General features: G+C 44.7%; 1 protein-coding gene across 1 annotated transcript in view; it reads left to right on the forward strand.

Annotated features, from left to right (window-relative positions):
* DNAH8 (dynein axonemal heavy chain 8) overlaps nucleotides 1-22,954 on the forward strand; it is a 418,964-nt gene extending 396,010 nt beyond the window's left edge. The window contains exons 90-93 of the mRNA XM_073556422.1: nucleotides 12,229-12,381; nucleotides 14,974-15,163; nucleotides 20,034-20,155; nucleotides 21,185-22,954. Of these exons, the coding sequence (XP_073412523.1) occupies nucleotides 12,229-12,381; nucleotides 14,974-15,163; nucleotides 20,034-20,155; nucleotides 21,185-21,472 (753 nt within the window). The 3' untranslated portion in view covers nucleotides 21,473-22,954. The remainder of the gene's footprint in view (nucleotides 1-12,228; nucleotides 12,382-14,973; nucleotides 15,164-20,033; nucleotides 20,156-21,184) is intronic.
* The last annotated feature ends 273 nt before the right edge of the window (nucleotides 22,955-23,227 follow it).

Consider the following 23,227-nt stretch of genomic DNA (forward strand, 5'->3'; position numbering starts at 1 on the left):
CATCTAGGGAGGTTAGCCACAGTGCCAAGGGCTTTAAACTTCTTGATGACACTGCACATGGTAGACACAGGAACATTCTGGTCTTTGGAGATGGACTTGTAGCCTTGAGATTGCTCATGCTTCCTCACAATTTGGTTTCTCAAGTCCTCAGACAGTTCTTTGGTCTTCTTTCTTTTCTCCATGCTCAATGTGGTACACACAAGGACACAGGACAGAGGTTGAGTCAACTTTAATCCATGTCAACTGGCTGCAAGTGTGATTTAGTTATTGCCAACACCTGTTCGCTGCCACAGGTAAGTTACAGGTGCTGTTAATTATACAAATTAGAGAAGCATCACATGATTTTTTGAACAGTGCCAATACTTTTGTCCACCCTCTTTTTTATGTTTGGTGTGGAATTATATCCAATTTGGCTTTAGGAAAATTCTTTTTGTGTTTTTTTCATTTAAGACAAATTAAATGAAGATAATAATACCAAAGAATTTGTGTTTGCAATAATTTTCAGGAAGAAACTGAGTATTATCTGACAGAATTGCAGGGGTGTCAATACTTTTGGCCACAACTGTATCATCTGCATATAAACCTATGGTATCCACCCGACCCGCTATATCTATACCCCTAATGCCAGGGGAAGACCTTATACATATTGCCAATGCCTCTATCGCAAGGGCGAAGAGGGCCGGGGAAAGGGGACACCCCTGACAGGTTCCCCTATTTAATGAAAAGGACTCAGATATGGAGTTGTTCACAATAATACGGGCTTTGGGCTTCATATATAGTGTTTTAACCCATTTTATGAACTTATCACCAAAGCCATACCTCTGTAGGCATGCGGAGAGGAAAGACCACTCAAGAGAGTCAAAAGCCTTGGCGGCATCTAACGATGCCAGTGCCCATTTGTTGTTTGGCATTAGGGAACTATATTGAACTAGTGACTGGACTCTTCTGATATTAATTTAAGTGCTCTTACCAGGCATAAAGCCCGTCTGAACAGGATGTATAAGGTTCAGTATAATCGAATTTAATCTGGTGGCTAGAATCTAAGTAAAGATTTTATAGTCCACATTCACTAACGATATGGGACGGTAGGAGCCACATTCCAAAGGGTCCTTCCCCTCCTTCCTAAGCACTATGATATTGGCCTCGTAAAAGGATTCAGGCATAGATTCCCCCCTCCCATTGTGGCGTTAATATGTCCCGGTATTTTCTATACAATTCAATAGGGAACCCGTCCGGCCCAGGGGCCTTCCCAGAGGCCATGTCCGTTATGGCATTCTCTATCTCCTCCACAGTAAATTCAGTGTCCATAAAGGCTTGCTGATCAGGATCTACGGTAGGGAATGTTACATCCAACAAGTAATCCAAACACTGCAGACTATCAGAGCCACTTTTAGATTCATATAATGACTTATAATAATTACAAAAGCCGCCAAGAATCTCCTCAGTTGAAGACACCAACGAATCATCCGACCTACGGATCTGCAATATCGTGTTAGAGGTATTATGTTGGCGCACCAGATAGGCCAAAAGCTTACTTGCTTGATTTCCTAGTTCAAAATAGGATTGGCGAGCAAAGAATAATTTGCGCTTAGACTTAGTGACTATATGCTGGGTGTATAGTCGCTGGGCCGCCAACCACTCAATCCTAGTGCCACTGGTTTGGTTAGATATGTATGCAGCCTCTGAGTCCTTCATTCGCCGCTCCACCACCCCATCCTCTCTTGAGGTTACCCGCTTAATATAAGATTGTGGAGAACAAGCAGCCCCTCAGATACGCCTTAAGGGCATCCCAAAATTTATTAATATCCTGAGGTTCCTGGTGAGACAAAATGAAACAATGCAATTGATCTATTGTTCTATCGGGAGTTACTATCAATTTCAGCCAGAAAGGGTACAACTTCCAAGCTATACTGTTATTTAATTGCCCGTACTTGAGTCTGAGGATGACCGGGCTATGGTCTGAAATCCCTCTACTACCATGCTCCACCCACATCGCCAGACTGCTGATTCCGAATATGTAATCTATGCGCAATAGGGAGCGCTTAGTGGATGAGTGGCATGTATACTCTCTCAACTCAGGGTGCCGCACTCTCCACAAATCCAGCCACCCGCTACCCTCCATAAACAGCGACGCTTGGGTTGTTGTCGGCTTAGGAACCCCCCCAGCTGCTCCATCATCCGATCTCAATTTGTCGAGACAATTGCTCATAACCATATTAAAGTCCCCCCATACATATAACATCCGCGTCCGGATAATTTAGGGCGAAACTCACCGCCTTCTGAAGAATGGACAAATTAGCCGGAGGCGGATTGTAAACACATAAAATTACATATTTCTTGGTATTTATTGATGCATATATTTGAAGACAAATCGTCCCTCAGGATCCCTCCGGGTTACCCTGGCTTCCCATCTAACATCTCTGTGTACCAGCAGTGAAACCCTCTCGAGTAGCTTGTATGGAATGCATGAACAGACCATTGTACCCAAGGTTTCTGCACGCACCGGGCTGTATTCCTGGTCAGATGTGTCTCCACCAAGGCCACAATGTGAGGGCGGTAATGTCTAATCTGCGAAAAAACTTTGATCTTTTTCCGGGGGGTTTTTATACCTCTCACAGTCCATGTCATAAATATCATTTCAGACCCCATATTTACTCCACTGAACATGGCCTACATCAATATCTGAGTAAAATTTAGAGACACCACACGTAAACTGAAAATACTGCTGGCTGCGAATTATATCTAGAGAACAAACAATACCACTACAAAAAAACATCAAAGTGGAAAAGTAAACAGTACAGGAGCAAAGTCCTGCTCTCCCAACACGGAATAAACACGGGGAAACCATCACTGGTCTCAGTGTCCGGTATTGTTGGTAATCCGGACGCCGGTGGAAAAAGCTCCAATCAGACCGTTAATAATAAAGAAAAAGGAAAGGATTCTGATTAACAATAAAAGACATTAGGATTCCTTCGCAGCAAACCCTTTGTGGATTCGCAACCACTCAGCCGCCTCCGCCAGATCTGTAAAAAAAAATAGAAGAACCCTCGTGGACCACCCGGAGCCTGGCCCGATAGATCATTGAGTACACAACATTCCTCTCCCGGAGCAGCTTCTTGATTTCCATGAATTGTGCTCGTTGTTTCTGGAGTTCCATGGAAAAATCTGGAAAAATTGAGATCGTGGCATTGTTGAACTTGATGGGACTTTTCTGTCGAGCCAGACGTAGGATCACGTCTCTGTCCCTGCAGTTGTGGAGATGTGCCAAGAAAGGTCTAGGTGGGGCTCCAGGAGGAAAAGGTCTTGTAGGGACCCTATGGGCCCTTTCAACAGCAAATGTTGGGGAGAATTCGTGCCACTCTTCCAGAAACTGATCCGGATGTTGACCTTCCGAGCGTTCCGGCAGACCAATAACCCGAATGTTGTTAAGACGCATTCTATTCTCCAGGTCGTCTGCCTTTTGCCTCCATGCGTTTACCGAGCCCGCCGCTTTCGTATGCTTGGCTTCCATGGGTGCAATGGTGTCCTCTACCTTGGACACCCTTGTCTCCACCTCCGTAATGCGCCCTCTCATGGCCTGCATATCTTGCCGAAGACGCCTCACCTCGGTATGCACGTCCTCTATTTTCCCCTTCAGTGATGTCCAAGTTAAGGAGATCAGTTGCTCAGATGCCTGCTTGAGGGTTAATTCCTCCTGCTCCTCTTCACCCTCAGAGGGGCGGTTTTTACGCTGAGTCTGTGAGGGGTTATTTCTGAGGGACCGGTTAGTATCAGAGTGGTCAGATCTAGCAAATTCTTTCAATTTTTCAGCTGCTCCTGCCCCCTTGGAGCGGTTCATTCTCAATAGCAATATGGCACAGCTGGGTAACAGAAATAGTGTGTCCAGGAGACCCCCAGGTCCAGGTTATGCACAGCAGAGTTATGATAAGCGTCCCAAGGGCGGCACAAAGCAGAAGGGCCACACAGGAGAGTGGAACCCGGCTCTGAGGAGTGACCAAGAGGCCCTATGGCTGGGGGGGAATCCACAGTGCCTGCAGAGACAGCAACCGGGGACTAGTCTAGAGGACCCTGGAGTAATAGCACCGACCAGGGGCGATTTAGCAGAGGGGAGTGCGGGCCCAATCTTCCAGTGTACTCACCACTACTCCCCTTCAGTTCCTCAGGATGTGTGCTCATCGTTCTGTTCAGCGCTGCAAGGAGGGAGCCAGCGCCGCGTCTCTCACAGCCAGAGCGCGCGCTTCTGAAAATGGCCGCCACCCCGTGCAGGCTCCGCCGGCCACCCCAGCCTCCACCGCCGTCAGCCCACCGAAATTCGGCCTCCCGCTGGGGCCCCGAGATGCCCCACAGGTCAGGGGGTCTGATACCTGTAAGTCCGCCATGGCACCACTGGTCCGCTAACAGGATAGTCAGGATGTGAGGAGCTCTCCCTGAACGCGTCCTCTCCCGACCACTACATAGCCACGCCCCCATGTTTTTTACACTTTTGATCACTTTTTGTTGCAATTTTTTGAGGGAGATGCAGTGACCAAAAACAGCAGAGTTCTGACACTTGATATTTTTTTTTCTGTGTCCCCCAATGAAGGCTCCAAGAAACAGATTTTACGGCGAGTAACCAAAAATCCTGTTTTCTCTATCACTTCCTTGGGGGACACAGGAAACCATGGGACGTCCCAAAGCAGTCCCTAGAGAGGGAACAGCACAAAGTCCAGTCAAGATGCTTCTGCCGAAGTGTAAGTACGGACCCTGTAAAATTTGGCGAACGTGTGGATGGAGAATCAGATTGCCGCTTTGCAAAGTTGTAGAGCGGATGCTCTATGGTGTACTACTCAGGAGGCGCCCAGTGCCCGGGTAAAGTGTGGCTTAATCCCAGGGGGAGGCGCTCTGTTCTTGACCTGGTATGCCTTCAAGATTGCCATCCTGATTCAGAGAGAAATCGTAGCCTTGCAGCCTCTACGCGCACCCTCAGGAATGACAAAGAGAGAGTCCAACTTCCAGAAGGGTTCGGTCCTAGCCAGATAGACAAACATCTCTCTGACCAGGTTTAACTTGTTTAGTGAATTCTCCAGAGGATGAGATTGAACTGGGCAAAAGAAGGGGAGGACAATATCCTCATTTAGATGAAAGGTGGACACCACCTTGGAAAGGAAAGAAGGTATAGCAAAACCACTTTGTCCTGGTGGAGAACCAGGAAAGGGGGGTGACCGGAATGAGCCACCAATTCCGAGATGCGCCTAATGAAAGTGATCGCCACAAGACCACAAGAAACACTACCTTCCAAGACAGAACAGATAGAGAGACTTATCGAAGTGGTTCAAAGGGAGAACTCCTGAGGGTCTCCAGGACTAAGTTGAGGGATCAACATGTGTCCGGTACAGGGGCGCAGCGTGGGCTCCACCCTGGAGAAAAGTTCTGACCTGAGAACAGGTTCTTTTGGAAAAGAATGGAAAGCGCTAACACCTGGCCCTTTAGCGTACTAAGAGCAAGGCTTGCGTCAAGGCCCAACTGAAGAAAAGCCGGAATAGAAGGGAGAGAAAAAGACATAGGTGGGATGTGATTAGACTCACACCAACGTAAATAGGCTTTCCAAGTCCGATAATAGACCCGAGACGACGACGGCTTCCTAGCCTGGATCATGATCTGAATCACCCAACCTGAAAATCCGGAGGCTCTTAGAACTGTGGTTTCAACAGTCACACCGTTAAATCGAGCGATCGAGAATTCTGGTGGAAGATCGGCCCCTGGGAAAGATCTGGTCTGTATGGGAGCCTCCAAGGATACGTCGGCGAGAAGATTGACGACCTCTGCGAACCCAAGACCTCCTGGGTCAATTAGAATGACCAGCATCCCTTCCGCCTTAATCATTTTCAACAACCTGGGAAGGAGGGGGAGAGGTGGGAACAGATAGGGAAGGGCAAACTGTGACCAGGGTATCGCTAGAGCGTCAATGCCCTCAGCGAGAGGATTGTGGAACCTGGAAGCAAACTGTGGGACCTTCCTATTCAACCAGGAAGACATGAGGTCAACATCCGTACCGTAGTGCCCCATTGAAGGCAAATCTGATGGAAGACTTTCTGATGTAGAGACCACTCTGGCTGCGAGACCCTTGTGACCGAGAAAGTCAGCGGTCCAGTTGTCCATGTGCGAAATATGCACCACAGATATCTACAGAACCTTCATCTCTGCCCAGAGCAAGATCTTGGATACCTTGAACATCGCCAAGGGACTCAAGAGTTCCTCCCTAGTGGTTGACATATGGCACCACCATGCCATTGTCTGTCTGAACTCAAACTGATAGGCCCCTGAGAAGCCTCTCCCTGTGGCGGAGAGACAGAAGAATGACGCTTATGTCGAAGATGTTGATTGGCATGGAAGATTCCTCCGGTGACCAACGTCCATGAACGTTCAGATTGCTTAAGACCTCACCCCAGCTAAGAAGCCTGAAGTCCGTCATCACCACAGGCCAGTGAATGGGGATGAAAGAGTGACCCTGTTAGATGAGCAGGGTTGACAGCCACCAGCTTAGAGACTTACTGATTTGGGAGGAGATCCGAACTGAGCAGTCCAGGGAACAGATTTGTCCCACTGCAATAGGCCTGCTGAAGTGGTTTGGAGTGGAATTGTGCAAAAGGGATCGCCTCCGAAGCTGCCACCATCCTTCCCAGGACCGCCATGACCGAGCATAACGATGGAGGTCTAGGACCCTGCAGAGAGCGAACTCCCTGCTGGAGAGTTGCCCTCTTTTCCTTGGGTATGAAAAACCCTTGCCTGACGGGTGCTGAACAACATGCCTAGGAATATAAGGCACTGAGTCGGGACAAGGCAAGACTTTGCCTTGTTGATTAACCAACCAAGTCGAGACAGGGTCTCGAGAAAGATACAGGCTTTCCTGGGCCTGGTAAAAGGATGGAGCCTTGATGAGAATGTCGTTGAGGTACGGGGAATGAGCACTAGACCTCTAATCTGTAGAATGGCCATTACCGCTGCTATGATCTCTGTGAAGACCCTGGGAGCGGTTGCAAGCCCGAAGGGTAGGGCGACAAACTGACAATGGTCCTGCCACACCGCAAAACAGAGGAATCTTTGATGCCCTCAGAAAATAGGGACATGGAGATCAGCGTCTTGGATGTCTATGGAGCACAGGAACTCCTGCGACTCCATGGAAGCAATTACTGAACGAAATGTTGCAGACGAACCCTTTTGTTGAAGCGCTTTCAGATCCCGTAAGGGTCGAACCGAGCTGTCCTCCTTTGGCACGACACAGAGGTTTAAATAAAAGCCTGTGAAACGTTCCTGGGCTGGGTCGGGAACAATGACTCCTGACCTGAGAAGGGAGGCAATGGAAGCGAAGAACCCTGGAACCAGAGAAGCATCTCTTTTGAGGACAGAATTTGAAGAAGCGATCTTGGGGCTGCAAAACAAAATCAATTCTGTATCCTGAAAATACAACCTCTCTGACCCATGCGTCCTCCACCAAGGCAAGCCAGACATCCCTGAAGAACAGAAGTCGGACGCCCTGCCTGGGAGAATCCCTGGGTGTCGGAGAGGTGTCATGAAGAGGAAAATCTGGTGGATTTACCCTGCGCGTTACGGGGACGGTAGGAGGGGGTAGGTTTGAAGGAAACCATTTTCCTATCATGGCGAGCCTGCAGCCTCTCTTAGCGGGCGAAATCTTCTGTTGAAGAGAAATGGCAAAAAGACAGAAAGGACCGAAAGTTGCGCTTGAAAGGAGGACTTTGAGGTTTGGCCTGAGGAAGGAGAGAACTCGTCCCTCCGGTGGCCTCCTTAATAATTTTGTCTAGCTTGGAGCCAAATAGACGAGATCCCTGGAAAGGTAAGTTGGTAAGGGACTTTGAAGATATTCTGCCTGCCACACCTAAAGCAAAATGGTTCGTCAGATGGCCACTATATTGCTTGACACTTAAGAAGCACATGAATCAGGGTCCAGGGAGGCGGATTCCACATACTTTCCTGTATGAGAGATCTGGCCCGTTAGGTCGGCCAATTCCTCCGGTCAGTCACCATAAAAGAATGCCCCAATGGAGCTTCTTAGCCCATGCGGCTATGGACTTTGACACCCAGGTGGTGGCAAAGGTATGGCATAATGTAGAAGTGGCTGTTTCAAAGGCTGATTTTGCAAAGGGCTCTATGAGCCTGTCATTGGTGTCCTTGAGGGATGCGCCATCTATAACAGGGAGAACTGTGTTGGTAGACAGTCTGGAAACTGGAGAGTCCACAGTTGGAGAAGCGGTCCAGTTCGCAGTGAGCTAAAAGGTGAAGGGGTATAGGATGCCGAGGCGCTTCCCTCTTTGGAAGCGTCTGGTCGGATTTTTCCATTACCTGGAAAGTACCTCCTCAAATTCCTTATGAGGGGCAACTACCCTACGAGTTGGTATTGATTGTCTAAAGGAAACTGCCTGTTCTGGGAGTTCCATTGTGGTATACTTGACGTTAAAGGTCCGGTTCATCTCCACAATAAGGCGCTGGACTATGTCTCTCATATTAGAGGCTTGGTCAGAATCCAGGTCCAAGTCAGCCTCGGAAAGTACAACTGAAACCGCCTTGGCGAGTGACTTAGGAGAGGAGGACCAGGAAGAAGCTGTCTGCCAGAAGAGGCCAGGGGAGAGAAGGAGCGAAAGGAGGACCTGGAACGACATTCCCGCCTAGATCTCTTACGGCCCATGTTGGTAGGCATAGCCGATGAGTCCTGCGATCCGCTGGCAACAGCGGAGGGAGCAACAGGCAGTCTGTCAAGAATGGACACCAGGGTCTGCGACACCTTAGTGAGGTCCACAACAGATTGTGACAGAGAGGTAGCCCACTCTGGGATAGGGGTCCACTCTCACCAGGAACAGTAGGGAACTCCTAGGTAGCAGGAGCGGGGGCTGCTGCAGTCCTGACAGAAGGGAGAGGATTGACCTGAAGGGAGTTTGCATTTATAAGAAGAGCAAAAAAAGTGTCTGACAAGAGTAGAAGAGGAAGAAGAAGCAGGGAGGCGAGAGCGCTCTCTTTTAGGATTAGGCATGATAGAAGGCAGACCCACTAACTAATGTCAGAAGGTTAGGGGACAGAAAAAAATTATGCTGAGGAGAGTGTCTGTCTGCAGTGCAGAGCTTACTCACAGGAGGAGATGCAGGTCCTGTAGTCTGCTTCCAAGCTGTAGAGGAGCTCCAGGAGACCAGCAGGGCTGCAGGGAATTTGCAGGAGTAGATGTTGTATTACCTGCAGAGAAACGCCACCTTCCGGGTCCAGATGGCTGCAAATTGAGACCGCAGGAAGTAAGAGGAGGGCCCACAGAAAGAAAAGGGCGCACAACTTCTGTGTCACTTAGGGGAGCGGAGGGGGGGTGTCTGCGACAGGCAGGAGAAAAGCCTGCTCGAAAAGACTGGAGGTGGGGGCGGAGCTAACCGCCGGAACTAAGCCTCGCCGAAGTTATGGCCAAGATTAGAAAATGCGGCCAACGAGATGGGGGGAGGGACGCGGCGCAGAGGCCCCAAAAGTTTCCTGTAAGAAATAAAAGGGAACAGGCCACTTATAGACCGAAAAAGGTCTATAAAATCCATAAAGCCCTAGGGAAATAAAATGTGACTTTAGGGGGGCTGGAAAGCATCATCTTCCTTATTTTATCCATCTTGCTCTATCTTCATCTTTATCTTCTCCTTGTCACCCCTGGACAGGAACCTGATGGAGAGAAGAAAAAGAGATGTACCTTTCCATCCCTGAAGATGAGACCTCCAATAGACGTCTGGGCCTCTTGGGGTTGTGGGATGTCCATGCCTCCTGAAACACAGGCTCTGGTGGGGGAGCGGGCAGGAGATGGGAGCCAGGTCCAATGTTTGGATCACCTAAACACTCTTCATGTGTTAGGGGTTGAGGTTCTGCCAGCTAGACATGAGGATACAGGGTGGCAGAACATGCTGTACTCATAGTCTCTAAGTACAGTGTGACTGTTCAGACTGTATCCCTCCAGAGGTAAAGAAGATCCATCTGAAAAAGAAAAAGGGGAGACATTACTGGAAAACGACAAAAACTGAGATAGATTTGGGTATAGTAAAAGACCCGTGTCCACCTCCTACTGACACTAAGCTAAACTGATTAATCTAGTGCCAGCCATTTGTCGCAGAAAATGTCAGCAATTACCACAAAATAAAAGAAAAGTGACTTACATTGGCATGTAAAGGTTTTAGCACCCCTGGCCAAAATTACTATTATTGTGAACAGTTAAGCAAGATGAAATGATCTCTAAAAGGGCTAAAGTTAGAGATGACACATTTCCTTAATATTTTAGGCAACAAAAAAAAGTACCGTAACTTTATTTCTCATTTTAAAAATTGCAAAAATGAAAATGCGCCAATGCAATACTGTAGATTTGTATGCACAGATAACTTTGACCAAGATTTCAGAACCTAATTTACCTGTTAGGGTTAAGGCTTGTTCACTATTGTTAGGAAAGGTCAGGTGATGCAAATTTCCAAGCTTTATGAAAACCAAGCCTCCTCTAACCTTGTACCAAAAAACAGCAACCATGGGATCTTCTAAGCATCTGCCTAGCACTCTGAAAATGGTGGAGGCCCACAAAGCAAGCGAAGGCTATAAGAAGAGGGCAAAGTGTTTACAAGTTGCTCTTTCCTCAGTTTGAAATGTAATTAAGAAATGGCAGTTACCAGGAACAGTGGAGGTCAAGATAAGGTCTGGAAGACCAAGCAAAATGTCAGTGAGAGCTGCTCATAGGATTGCTGTAAAGGCAAATCACAACCCCCACTTGACTGAAAAAGACCTTCAGAAAGATTTAGCAGACTCTGGAGCTGTGTTACATTGTTCTACTGTTCAGAGACACCTGCACAAATATGGCCTTCATGGAAGAGTCAACAGAGGAAAAGCTCTCCTGCGTCCTCACCATAAAATTATGCATCAAGTATGCAAAAGAACATCTAAACAAACCTGATACATTTTGAAAACAAGTCCTGTGGATCAATGAGAATAAAGTAAGACTCTATGACCACAATGATCAAAGGTATGTGTGGGGAAAAAAAGGCCCAGAATTTCAGGAAAAGAACATATCGCTAATCATTAAGCATGGGGATGGATCAATCATGCTTTGCGATTGTGTTTCAGCCAATGGAACGGCAAACATTTCACAGGTAGAGAGAAGAATGGATTCAATGAAATTTCAACAAGTTCTTGATGCAAACATAAAACCATCTGTAAGAATGCTGAATATGGAAAGAGGAAGCGGATGGCTTCTACAAATGAAGAATGATCCTAAACGCACGTCACAATCCACAATAGATGACCTCAAAAGGCGCAAGATGAAGGTTTTACAATGGCCCTCACAGTCCCCTGATCTGAACAGCAGTGAAAATCTGTGGCGAGACCTCAGAACAGCAGAGGATGCAAGACGACCCAGGAATCTCACAGAACGGGAGGAATTCTCCAAGGAAGAATGAAGGAAAATCCCCCAAACAAGAACTGAAAGACTCTTGTATGGCTACAAAAAGGGTTTACAAGCTTTGATACTTGCAAAAGGTCTACTAGGTACTAACCATGCAGGGTGCACAAACATTTGCTTGTGCCCATTTTCCATTTTATAATTTTTAAATTATGAAAACGAAAATATATATATTTTTAGCTACAATACAAAGGAAATGTGTGGTCTGTAGGCATTTTAGAGACCATTTAATCTTCAACTTTCGTATTCGTAACTGTTCACAATAATGGTAATTTTGATCAGGGACACCCAAACTTTTATATGCCATTGGAAACAACCTGCAAATGATGGATCTGGCCATAAGATCTTAGAGGGAAGTTCAGGAGAGCTGGCGATGTGCTCACTGATGAGGTTTTCGCTGATGGATCTCAGTGCTCGGGCATCGGGTCGTATTTTAGATTTCTTCTGTGTTATGTTGCTGGGGGTCTTCTCAAGAAGAAGCTATATACCGTAGACCGCTGCTTTGTGATAAACAGAAAGCGCTTTCATTAATTCATATACAGCATCTGCCCTTTATGCACCCGCCATAGCTCGCTGTGTAACGTAACGCGTCCATCAGCCCGCACTTACATCTCATCACACACGTTCTGCTGTATAACATTTACATCATGAGCAGTCTACAACTCTTCTTCCATTGGCGGCTGGGAAAAACATATCTTCAGAAAAAGGTCATGAACGGAATTAATATTTCTGTATGTGCAACATAGAAACAGATGAAATCTTACATGTTCTGCTCTATTAAGGTGAAAGCGCAGCTGGAGCAGACCGGAACGCTAAGCCCAATCAATCTGATTCTTCTTCAAGAAATAGATCGGATGCAAAAGGTCATCTCCATCGTGAGGAGTGGCCTGAGTGAGCTGAGGCTCGCCATAGACGGGACGGTCATTATGAGTGAGGTGAGAGGCGATATACAGCCCATGGGGAGCGGGAAGTGTGATGATGAGGAGCTGTGGTCAGGGACAGACTTGTGACATGCACAAGGTGGAGTCTCTGCTCCCTGAGCGCAGTGGATGGACTGTTATAGGAGGTCAGCCAATAAATACAGCCTGTTTTATAAGGGGAGGTCAGGACATAGCTGTTTCAGGGAGGTAGTCAATATTTAGGGCAAGTTTTAGGGGGTGATCAGTAGATTTTTTTATTTTTAGGTTGGTAGGTAGGGAAGGCATAGGTTTGGGGTTTGGTCAGGACAAAAGGGACAAATTTATGAAGGTGGTCCAGAGATTGGGGCAGATCTAGGCCTGATTAGCTGCAGGTACAGTATCTTAAAAAGTATTCATACCCCAAGAACTTTTCCACATTTTTTCTTGTTACTTCCATGAACTTAAATGTATTTTATTGGAATTTTATGTGATACCAAAGCAGCTAATATTTGTGACGTGTAAAGGAAATGACACTTGATTTTTTTTTAAATATTTTGAAAATATAAATCTGAAAATTGTGAATGCAAAGTACATTTGTATTCAGCCCCCTGTAGTCTGATACTCCTAAATATAATCCTGAGTGACCAATCGCCTGCAGAAGTCACATAATTTGTCAATTGTGTCCACCTGGGTGTGATTTCTTCTCAGTATAACAGATGTTCTGTGAAGGCATCAGAGGTTTGTGTGAGAACATTAGGGATCAAACAGCATCATGAAAACCAAGGAGCTCACTAGACAGGTCAGGGATAAAGTTGTGGAGAACAGTAAAGCAGGTTTAGGTTATAAAAAAATAGCACAAACTCTGAACATCTCACAGAGCACTGTTCATTCCATTATCAATAATATAAGGAATATGGCCCAACTGCAAATCTACCAAGACATGAACATCCACCTAACCTGACATCCCAAGCAAGGAGAGCACTGATTAGAGAAGCAGCCAAGAGGACCATGGTCACTGGAGGAGCTGCAGAGATCCACAGCTCAGGTGAGAGAATCTATCCACAGGACAACTAATAGTCGTATACTCCACAAATCTGTCCTTTTTGGAAGAGTGGCAAAAAGAAAGACATTTTTGAAAGCCATAAGAAGTCACGTATGCAAAAAGCCATGTAGGAGGCACAGCAAGTATGTGGAAGAAGTAGCTCTGCTCAGAAGAGTTCAAAGGAGAATATTTTGGGCTAAATGCAAAGAATGATGTGTGATGGGAAACTAACACTGCACATCACCCTGAAAACACCATTCCCACCGTCAAACGTGGTGGCAGCATCATGCTATGGGGAGACTTTTCTTCAGCAGGGGCAGGGAAGCTGGTCATAGGTGATGGGAAGATTGGAGGTAAATACAGGGCACTACTGGAGAAAACCTGATAGTCTGCAGAAGTCTTGAGACTGGGGCACAAGCTTACCTTTCAGCAAGACAACGACCCTCAACATCCTGCCAAAGCTACAATGGAGGATTTAGATCAAAGCATGTTCCTGTATGTGAACGGCCCAGTCACAGACTCCAATCCAGACAATCTGAGACAAGACGTGAAAATTGTTTATCACAGATGTCTCCGTCCAATCTCACTGAGCGAGAGCGAGTGTGCAAAGAGGAAGGACAAAATGTCACCTCTAGATGTGCAAAGCTGGGCAGACAGACCCCAAAAGACTTCAGAGAAAGGTACAGAGACAGACCCCAAAAGACTGCAGAGAAAGGTACAGAGACAGACCCCAAAAGACTGTAGAGAAAGGTACAGAGACAGACCCCAAAAGACTACAGAGAAAGGTACAGAGACAGACCCCAAAAGACTGCAGCAGTAACTGAAGCAAAAGGTGGTCCTACAAGGTACTGACATTGGGGCTGAAGGCAAATTCATGGCACAATTTTCAGATTCATATTTTTAAAACAATTCGTAAACCCTGTATCATTCCCTTTACCCGTCACAAATACTTGCTACTTAGTGATGACATCACAGAAAATTGCAAATAAACTTTTTTGTTTGTGAGTGTAAAGTGAAAAAAATGTGAAAAATTTCACAGGATATGAAGACTCAAGGCACTGTATATTTCCACATGTGGAATATGTTCTGTATCTGGTACTTTGTCTTTAGTTACCACCAAATAACTTGTCATTCTCTTCTGATGTTGAAGAGAAAAATATTTTTGAACTTCTCTTAATTATAAGTGATCCTGGGTAGGTGAGGGAGCCCCTATGTGACCTGCATCAGGTTGTTACATAGGTTGAAAAAAAAAAAATCCTTGGTGCATCAAGTTCAACCTTTCTCCACGAATTGTGCATTTTGTCTGTAAATTAACTATAACCCGCAGTGGCAGTGTTATGTAGATTGAGGGCTTAGCTTTAGCCCTGCAGATGTATATGATTCTCATCAGATGGTGCAAATCTATGAGAAATTCATGGGTCTCGGAGCACTAGATGACAACCCTAATGAAAACTGTGACAGCAGCCATATTGATTGTCACCCAGGTTTCCCACACCAAAAACAACTAATAAATAGTTGACCAGAATATGAAAATTTTTGACTTCACTACAGAGAAGTGGACTGACCTCTCTCTCTCATTTCTTCAGAGTCTTAGAGCCATCTTGGACGACATGTACAACGCCCGTGTTCCTGGGATCTGGAGGAAAGTGTCTTGGGCCTCTGCTACCCTCGGATTCTGGTTCACCGAGCTGCTGAAGAGAAACAATCAGTTCACATCATGGATTTATGATGAAAGACCGAACGTCTTCTGGATGGCGGGGTTTTTCAATCCACAGGGTTTGTACTTCTACAACGTGCACTCAAACAGCAATTAAACCAGTCACCAGTTACTCCAGTTTCTCTTTTATGGTGGTGTCTCGCTCCAGACGTGGCCTCAGCCGTCGCTGCACTCATCTCTTTACCTGAATATATTCTCTCCAGCAGCAGTAATCCCTTCCGCATAAAAACATTTATTCACACACTGCTGTTTTATTGCTACAAACATTCATTAAATACATTCTGTGGGGGCGGTGTGACCACGCGGTGCGGCACATAAACTGTGATGGTGCGCGACTGCTCTCCACAGCGCCCGGGAAACCAAGAAACAATCAGTGCAGTAAAGTCAGTGTCATCCAACCTGTGTAACGGATCAGATAGTCTAGGTGTGTGTGTGTACACGAGCCTCTCACAAAATTATATCATCAAAAAGTGAATTTATTTCAGTTCTTCAATACAAAAAGTGAAACTCATACAGAAACACGACACACAGAGTGATCTATTTCACATGTTTATTTCTGTTGATGATTATGGCTTACAGCAAATGACAACCCAAAAGTCATTATCTCAGCAAATTAGAATACTTTATAACACAAGCTTCAAAAATTATTTTAAAATCCAAAATGTTGTCCTACTGAAATGTCTGTTCAGTAAATGCAAAACCACAAAAAGAGGACTAAAAGTCCTCCAAAAATTCAAGTGCATTTACTGAATTAATACAGCAGAAAAGGAGGAAGCAGTAATTACCTGCCCAGGTCTCCGAACAAATGCAGGATGCAGCAAACCCATGTAGTAAAGATGACGGCAACACAGGTGCAAAATACTAATAAGACAACCACTCCCAACCTACCAATTCATTGAGGGGTGATTGCTCAGTATATGATTGCACAAAAGAGGGCACTGCACTCGCAAGTGTGAGGACCCTTGACACGGGTTGCGAGCTTGCATATCTTGACCAAAATATTGACTAATACCTCACATATTTATATGTATTTTTTTGCACTTTAATTTTCAGGGTACAGAAAAAACCCAGCACGTTAGGTCTTATAAACTAGAGTGTCCACCTGGGATGCATGTGCTGGCCAGCCCACCTGATCAAATAGTATGGGCGTTACTAATAGGCTGTAAACCAGATACTGTGCATTACCTGCATGTGAACAGTTTCCTATACAAGCCTCTTTTGTGCAATAATATGCTGAGCAATCACCCCCTCCATGAATTGGTAGGCTGTGAGTGGTTGTCTTATTAGTATTTTGCACTTATGCTGCCACCATCTTTACTACATGGGTTTGCTGCGTTTGTTCGGAGACCTGTGCAGGTAAGTACTGCTGCCCCTTTTCTGCTGTATAAATTCAGTAAATGCACTCAATACTTGGTGGGGGCTTCTTTTGCATCAATTATTGCATCAGTGCGGCGTGGCATGGAGGTGATCAGCCTGTGGCACTGCTGAGGGGTTATGGAAGCCCAGGTTGCTTTGATAGCAGCCTTCAGCTTGTCTGTATTGTGGGGTCTGGTGTCTCTCGTCTTCCTCTTGACAATACTCCATAGATTCTCTATGGGGTTAAGGTCAGGCGAGTTTGCTGCCAGTCGAGCACAGTGATACTGTTATGTGTACACCAGGTATTGGTGCTTTTGGCAGTGTGGACAGGTGCCAAGTCCTGCTGGTGAATGATATCGGCAGAGGGAAGCATGAAGTGCTCTGAAATGTCCTGGTAGACGGATGCGCTGACTTTGGTCTTGATAAAACACGGTGGACCTACACCAGCAGATGACATGGCTCCCCAAACCATCATTGATTGTGGACACTTCACACTAGACCTCCAGCAGCTTGGAATGTGGCCTCTCCACTCTTCCCCCAGACTCTGGGACCGTGATTTCCAAATGAAATGGAAAATCTACTTTCCTTGTGGAGTGTGTCAGTGACTGCCTTTGGACACCTGTCAGGTCAGCAGTCTTCCCCATGATTGTGGAGCTACTGAAACAGACTAAGGGACCTTTATAAACGTTTAGGAGCCTGCACAGGTGTTTACTGTTAATTATTCTAATTTACTGAGATAATGACTTTTGGGTTTTCATTGGCTGTAAGCCATAATCATCAACATTACCAGAAATAAACCCGTGACATAGATCACTCTGTGTGTAATGACTCTCTAGAATAGAGGAGAGTCACTTTTTGTATTGAAGAACTGAAATAAATTCACTTTTTGATGATATTCTAATTTTGTGAGAAGCTCCTGTGTGCACCTTTTTTTTTTTTTTTTTTTTTTGCAAAAAAATGAAGGCAGCACATCATTTAGAAAAATAGAAATTGGTGATTTAATAGCTCAGCGATTGGGGCTCAGCGATGATTTGGTTCAGTTGAGGACCTTACAAGAAGCAATTTTCTATAATTTTAGTGGAGCTTTTTGTTTATATAAACACTGAGCGTTTTCCTTTCAAAACTTAATGGATCAGTTTTGTTAATTTCCTTTAAACATTTTCTGCTAAACTTTTAACAACATCCTAACAAAATAAAAAGACATTTTAAAAATGTTGCTGATATAAAGCCGGAAAGAGAAATGTTAATTAACTTTTTTTGATGTGGCATTATTAGTTTGTTGACCGAGAATATTAATAACAATTTTGAAAATTGCTAATTTTTCTATTAATTTTTGTAAAATTGTAAATATTTTCAGAAAAAAAAAGGCAAAAAATATTGACTTAAATTTATCACTAATATAAAGTTCAATGTGTAATGAGAAAACAGTCTAATAATCACTGGGATACAGTGGGGGGGAAATAAGTATTTGATTTGATCCCTTGCTGAGTTTGCCCACTGAGAAAGACATGAACAGTCTATAATTTAAAGGGTAGGTTAATTTTAACATTGAGAGAATATCAAAACTAAAATCCAGAAAATCACATTGTATAATATAAATTTATTTGCGTTTTGCAGTGAGAAATAAATATTTGATCCCCTACCAACCTTTAAGAGTTCTGGCTCCTACAAACCAGTTAGACGCTCCCAATCAACTTGTTACCTGCATTAAAGACAGCTGTCTTACATAGTCATCTTTATAAAAGACTCCTGTTCACAGACTCAATTAATCAGTCAGACTCTAACCTCTACAACATGGGCAAGATCAAAGAGCTTTATAAGGATGTCAGGGACAAGATCATAGACCTGCACAAAGCTGGAATGGGCTACAAAACCATAAGTAAGACGCTGGGTGAGAAGGAGACAACTGTTGGTGCAACAGTAAGAAAATGGAAGAAATACAAAATGACTGTCCATCAACATCGATCTGGGGCAACATGCAAAATCTCACCTCGTGAGGTATCCTTGATCATGAGGAAGATGAGAGATCAGCCTAAAACTACACAGGGCGAACTGGTTAATGATCTCAAGGCAGCTTGGACCACAGTCACTAAGAAAACCATTGCCAACACATTACACCATAAAGGTTTACAATCCTGCAGTGCCCACAAGGTCCCCCTGCTCAAGAAGGCACATGTGCAGACCCATCTGAAGTTTGACAATGAACACCTGGATGATTCTGTGAGTGATTGGGAGCAGGTGCTCTGGTCAGATGAGACACAAATTGAGGTCTTTGGCATTAACTCAACTCGCTGTGTTTGGAGGAAGAGAAATGCTGCCTATGACCCAAAGAACACCATCCCCACTGTCAAGCATGGAGGTGGAAACATTATGTTTTGGGGGTGTTTCTCTGCTAAGGGCACAGGACTACTTCACCGCATCAATGGGAGAATGGATGGAGCCATGTATCGTAAAATCCTGAGTGACAAGCTCCTTCCCTCCACCAGGACATTATTAAAAATGGGTCATGACTGGGTCTTTCAGCAAGACAATGACCTAAAACATACAACCAAGGCAACAAAGGAGTGGCTCAAAGAGAAGCACATTAATTAAGGGCATGAGTGGCCTAGCCAGTCTCCGGACATAAATCCCATAGAAAACTTATGGAGGGAGGTGAAGCTCCGAGTTGCCAAGCGACAGCCTCAAAATCTTAATGATTTAGAGATGATCTGCAAAGAGGAGTGGAGCAAAATTCCTCCTGACATGTGCGCAAACCTCATCATCAACTACAAAACACGTCTGACTGCTAGGCTTGCCAACAAGGGTTTTATCACCAAGTATTAAGTCTTGTTTGTCAGAGGGATCAAATACTTATTTCTCACTGCAAAAGGCAAATACATTTATATAATTTATACAATGTGATTTTCTGGATTTTATTTTTGATATTCTATCTCTCAACGTTAAAATTAACTTACCCTTAAAACTATAGACTGTTCATGTCTGTGTCAGTGGGCAAACGTACAAAATCAGCAAGGGGTCAAATACTTATTTCCCCCACTGTATGTGTAAGGATCAGAGATATTACAGCATATGGTGGCACATGATAATGTCCCTCGTCACTAATTCTCCGGGGTGCACAATGCCGCAGTTCGCTCTGGTTTGCAGAGGATAAAGATGCATATTGAAATCAAATGTTTTTCACTTGACGATCTTTTAAGTGCGGTTAACCAATTATATCCCGAGTTTTCAGTTTCCCATATTGTCTCTATTTAGTAAGGCCTCTTTCACACTTTAGTTTTTATCAGTCACAATCCGCCAGGTCTTGAAAAAAACGGATCCGCAATTTTCTTTTGAGGATCCGTTTTTTTTCCCCATTGACTTCCATTACTGGCGGATTGTGATGGATTGCCGTCCGTTGCATCCGTTTTTTTTTTTTTTGTTTTTTTTTTCTCTCTCTCTCGGCAGCGATTCCTTTAAAATTCTTCATTTGTCGGATCCGTCGGAAAAACGGATCCACCATCCGTCCTTTTGGCGGATTTTGACTGATGCAAAAAACTGAAGTGTGAAAGAGGCCTAATCCGCTGTGTTTTCCAGGATTCCTGACCGCTATTAGACAAGAATTTGCTCGGGAGCACAAGGGCTGGACGCTGGACTGTGTGACCATGCAAAATGTAGTATTGAAACACATGAAGGAAGAAATCCGTGCTCCACCCGCTGTGAGTATCCACCGTTTTCATTCCCACTGTTGAAGGATTGCTGACTGACTGTCAATGTGATGATCATGGGATCCTGCGGAGTACGCACCCACTATGCAGTGAACTAGTAAATCCATGACCTGAAATGCAACATTGTGGAGAAAGGTGGTGGGTTTACCAGACCTCCACCAGCAATATTCCTATGTAATAACATTAGGACCTAGGACTAATTGTTTGACCCCTATGTATGTTTTCAGTGCCATGTAATGTATGGAGCTCAGTCCACATGCAGCGGGTGTCAGCCGCGTATTATCGCTGACTCTCTGCAGCAACGAGCGAGACAAACACTAGTTCCGAATTCAGGTACTTACTACTTAGATGCACTAGAATTGCGATATCACCCCTTCAATTTGATCATGGTGTGCTAATGAATTTTCATGGCAACTGGTTCATTAATTAAATTAATTAATAAAAATAAGATTAATGAAGGCCCCCAGGTCTGCCATCTTGGTAACTCCTATTAGGCTTTGCCAGACATGAGTCTAATAAATTTATGCTGATAGGCAATAATACACTGCAATACTTCTGAAGTGTATTACACAAGTATGGTGCAAAAAACAAATGGAAAAAAAAAAATAACCATGTAACACTCAGTGACATACAGTATATATCTGACACTTGTAACTTTGCGGCGTGTGATGAATATACACACCGGTGATCACATTGTTGTCTCTATATTGGTGCGATCGACTGCAGGAGACCGGCTAATAGACACACACTGTGTAACGCTGTCAGGCTCGGACAATGCAGCACATGAGAGGTGTAGTACATTATCTGACTGATATGTATGTGTTTTACATTACACAGAGGCCAATAAGACAATGTGATCACAGCCCATCACCGATCTCACCGAATCACTTCTCCATACTGAAATGTGTTCAATGAGAATCATGTCTCCACACTTACACCGACTCACTTTCCTGTTCTCACATATTTTTGTGTGGTTTTACCTGTGCATTAGTAATAGTAATCCTATTATGTGTCCCGCAGGAAGGAGTGTACATACATGGCCTCTTCCTGGAGGGAGCCGGTTGGGACAGGAAGACTGGAAAACTGACTGAGTGCATCCCAAAGGTCTTGTTCACCATGCTGCCGGTGGTGCATCTATTTGCAATGAATTCACCTGGTGTGACAAAAACTGGTTCATACATATGTCCTGTGTATAAGAAGCCTGAGCGCACTGACCTTCACTATGTGACCACTGTGTCTCTGAAGACCAGTGAGCCCCCGGACCACTGGATCCTGCGAGGAGTAGCCGCTCTGTGCGACATCAAGTGACCCATCCAGGGGGCCAAATAGCTCCTCAGGTGGTAGCAGAGGATTTTATGTTTAATGTTTTCGTCCTTCGTTCTTTTATTTAGAAAGGTTAGAATATAAAAAGTTCAGTTCAATAAAAACTTCACATTTCATGAATTTCATATAATGAATTATGAATTCATCCAGGGAGGGCAGTCGTCCATGCAATGATTGGTCAGAAATAAGCTGCCATATGACCATGCTGCTGTCAGGCGGAGACAGTCAGCAGAAAACACATGTGCTTTTATTACGGACGTTATTACTTTTATTTATTGTTTTGATAATGCTTTGCATTTATAGCGCAATCATGTTCCTCAGGGGGAGAATTCTCATTGGTGCAACCACACAGGAGCCCAAGAGATAACGGGGCCCACTTCCATCTCCAAAGCAGGTGGAATTGTGAATTATGGTGAGTTATTGGACTGTAAAGGCCCAATATACTGTTCTTACACGAGGGCCTCTTCAGTCTGTGTCCGCTAGTGGTACGACTACACCTTGGTGCAAAGAAATGCCATGGCCATGAGGTGCAAGGACGATGGAGAAGACTCTGGGAGTCGAGGCAAAAGCAAAGAGGAGGGCAAGAAATGGGAGGTGGAAAGAACCTAAAGGGAAATGTGGAAATTACTGGGGCGACCTGGTAATGGGCAATACGAAGTATGACTCCTGAATATTACCCACTGATGACAGAAACTCCCCATCTTCCAGGGACACGACTCCGGACTAGAAGGACTCCATGTGAAATCTGTAAACCCCTTTGGAAGCTGTTGAGCTTAAAATCCACATGTGATCAGGATGTTATCTGTGCCTTTCATATTAAGAACTATAAAAAGGTTGAAGATGTATCCCAGAAAGTTGTAATGCACGTCGCGCAGGTCTACCGGCAATGCTAGACCAGACTGTTCAGGCTTTACTGACCTAGGAAATGATGAATTCAATGCAGAGCATGACACTACGAACGCCTCTATAGAGAGAGTGCATCAAACAGGAGACAACGTAGTGGCCTAAAGAGAAAGAGACGTGAGACCTGTGGACCCTCAAATGCTCCAATCCTCCCTCTGGAAGAGTAAAACAAGGCACCGGATCTCTCTGATGTCCAATATTCCAAGAATCCGAATAGGCACAAGCACTCAAAGTGCAGAGGGTGTCGCTTGGGCAGAAATCTGGGAAAGTAAGTGCTCCAGAGACTTGACCACCACTAATACCCACCGTCCCATCTCCTCGTTTCCTTATTTTCCGCTGGCTTTGGCAATGCTAATGTTTATTTAGTTCTGCCAATAAAGCTTCTGTGAATTTGATAGATATTTTATAGATAGAATGATGCCACTATACACTTTCCTCTTCTTTCTACTGGAAAAGTTAATGATAATTATTTTTTTCTTGACTCAGAATGCTGCAGTTTATTTGGTAATTTTCTGTGTTTTTGTAATTTAATTTTAAATAACTTTATATATTCCTGTGAAAATAATTGTCTTGAGACCATAAAAGACTTTTCCACATTTCTAGCTCATATTTTACTCCAGACATCTGCTCATCAAACTGCAAAATAAAATCTTCAAATCTGTTACCCAAAACACGAGCTGCTGTTGGCCATAAAAAGTTATGTCACACTATAGAAATAAATCCTATTATGTGAGGGAGTCACGGGCGTCCGCTGGAGACGGCGCCAGGAAACATTTACCAATCTATAATAAAGTGACAGCGACTTGCGTGTTTTACTATTTACCAGCCGACCACCTG

The sequence above is a fragment of the Dendrobates tinctorius genome, unplaced genomic scaffold (assembly GCF_039654945.1).
Source record: "Dendrobates tinctorius isolate UK_male_01 unplaced genomic scaffold, ASM3965494v1 ptg000232l, whole genome shotgun sequence".
NCBI lineage: Eukaryota > Metazoa > Chordata > Amphibia > Anura > Dendrobatidae > Dendrobates > Dendrobates tinctorius.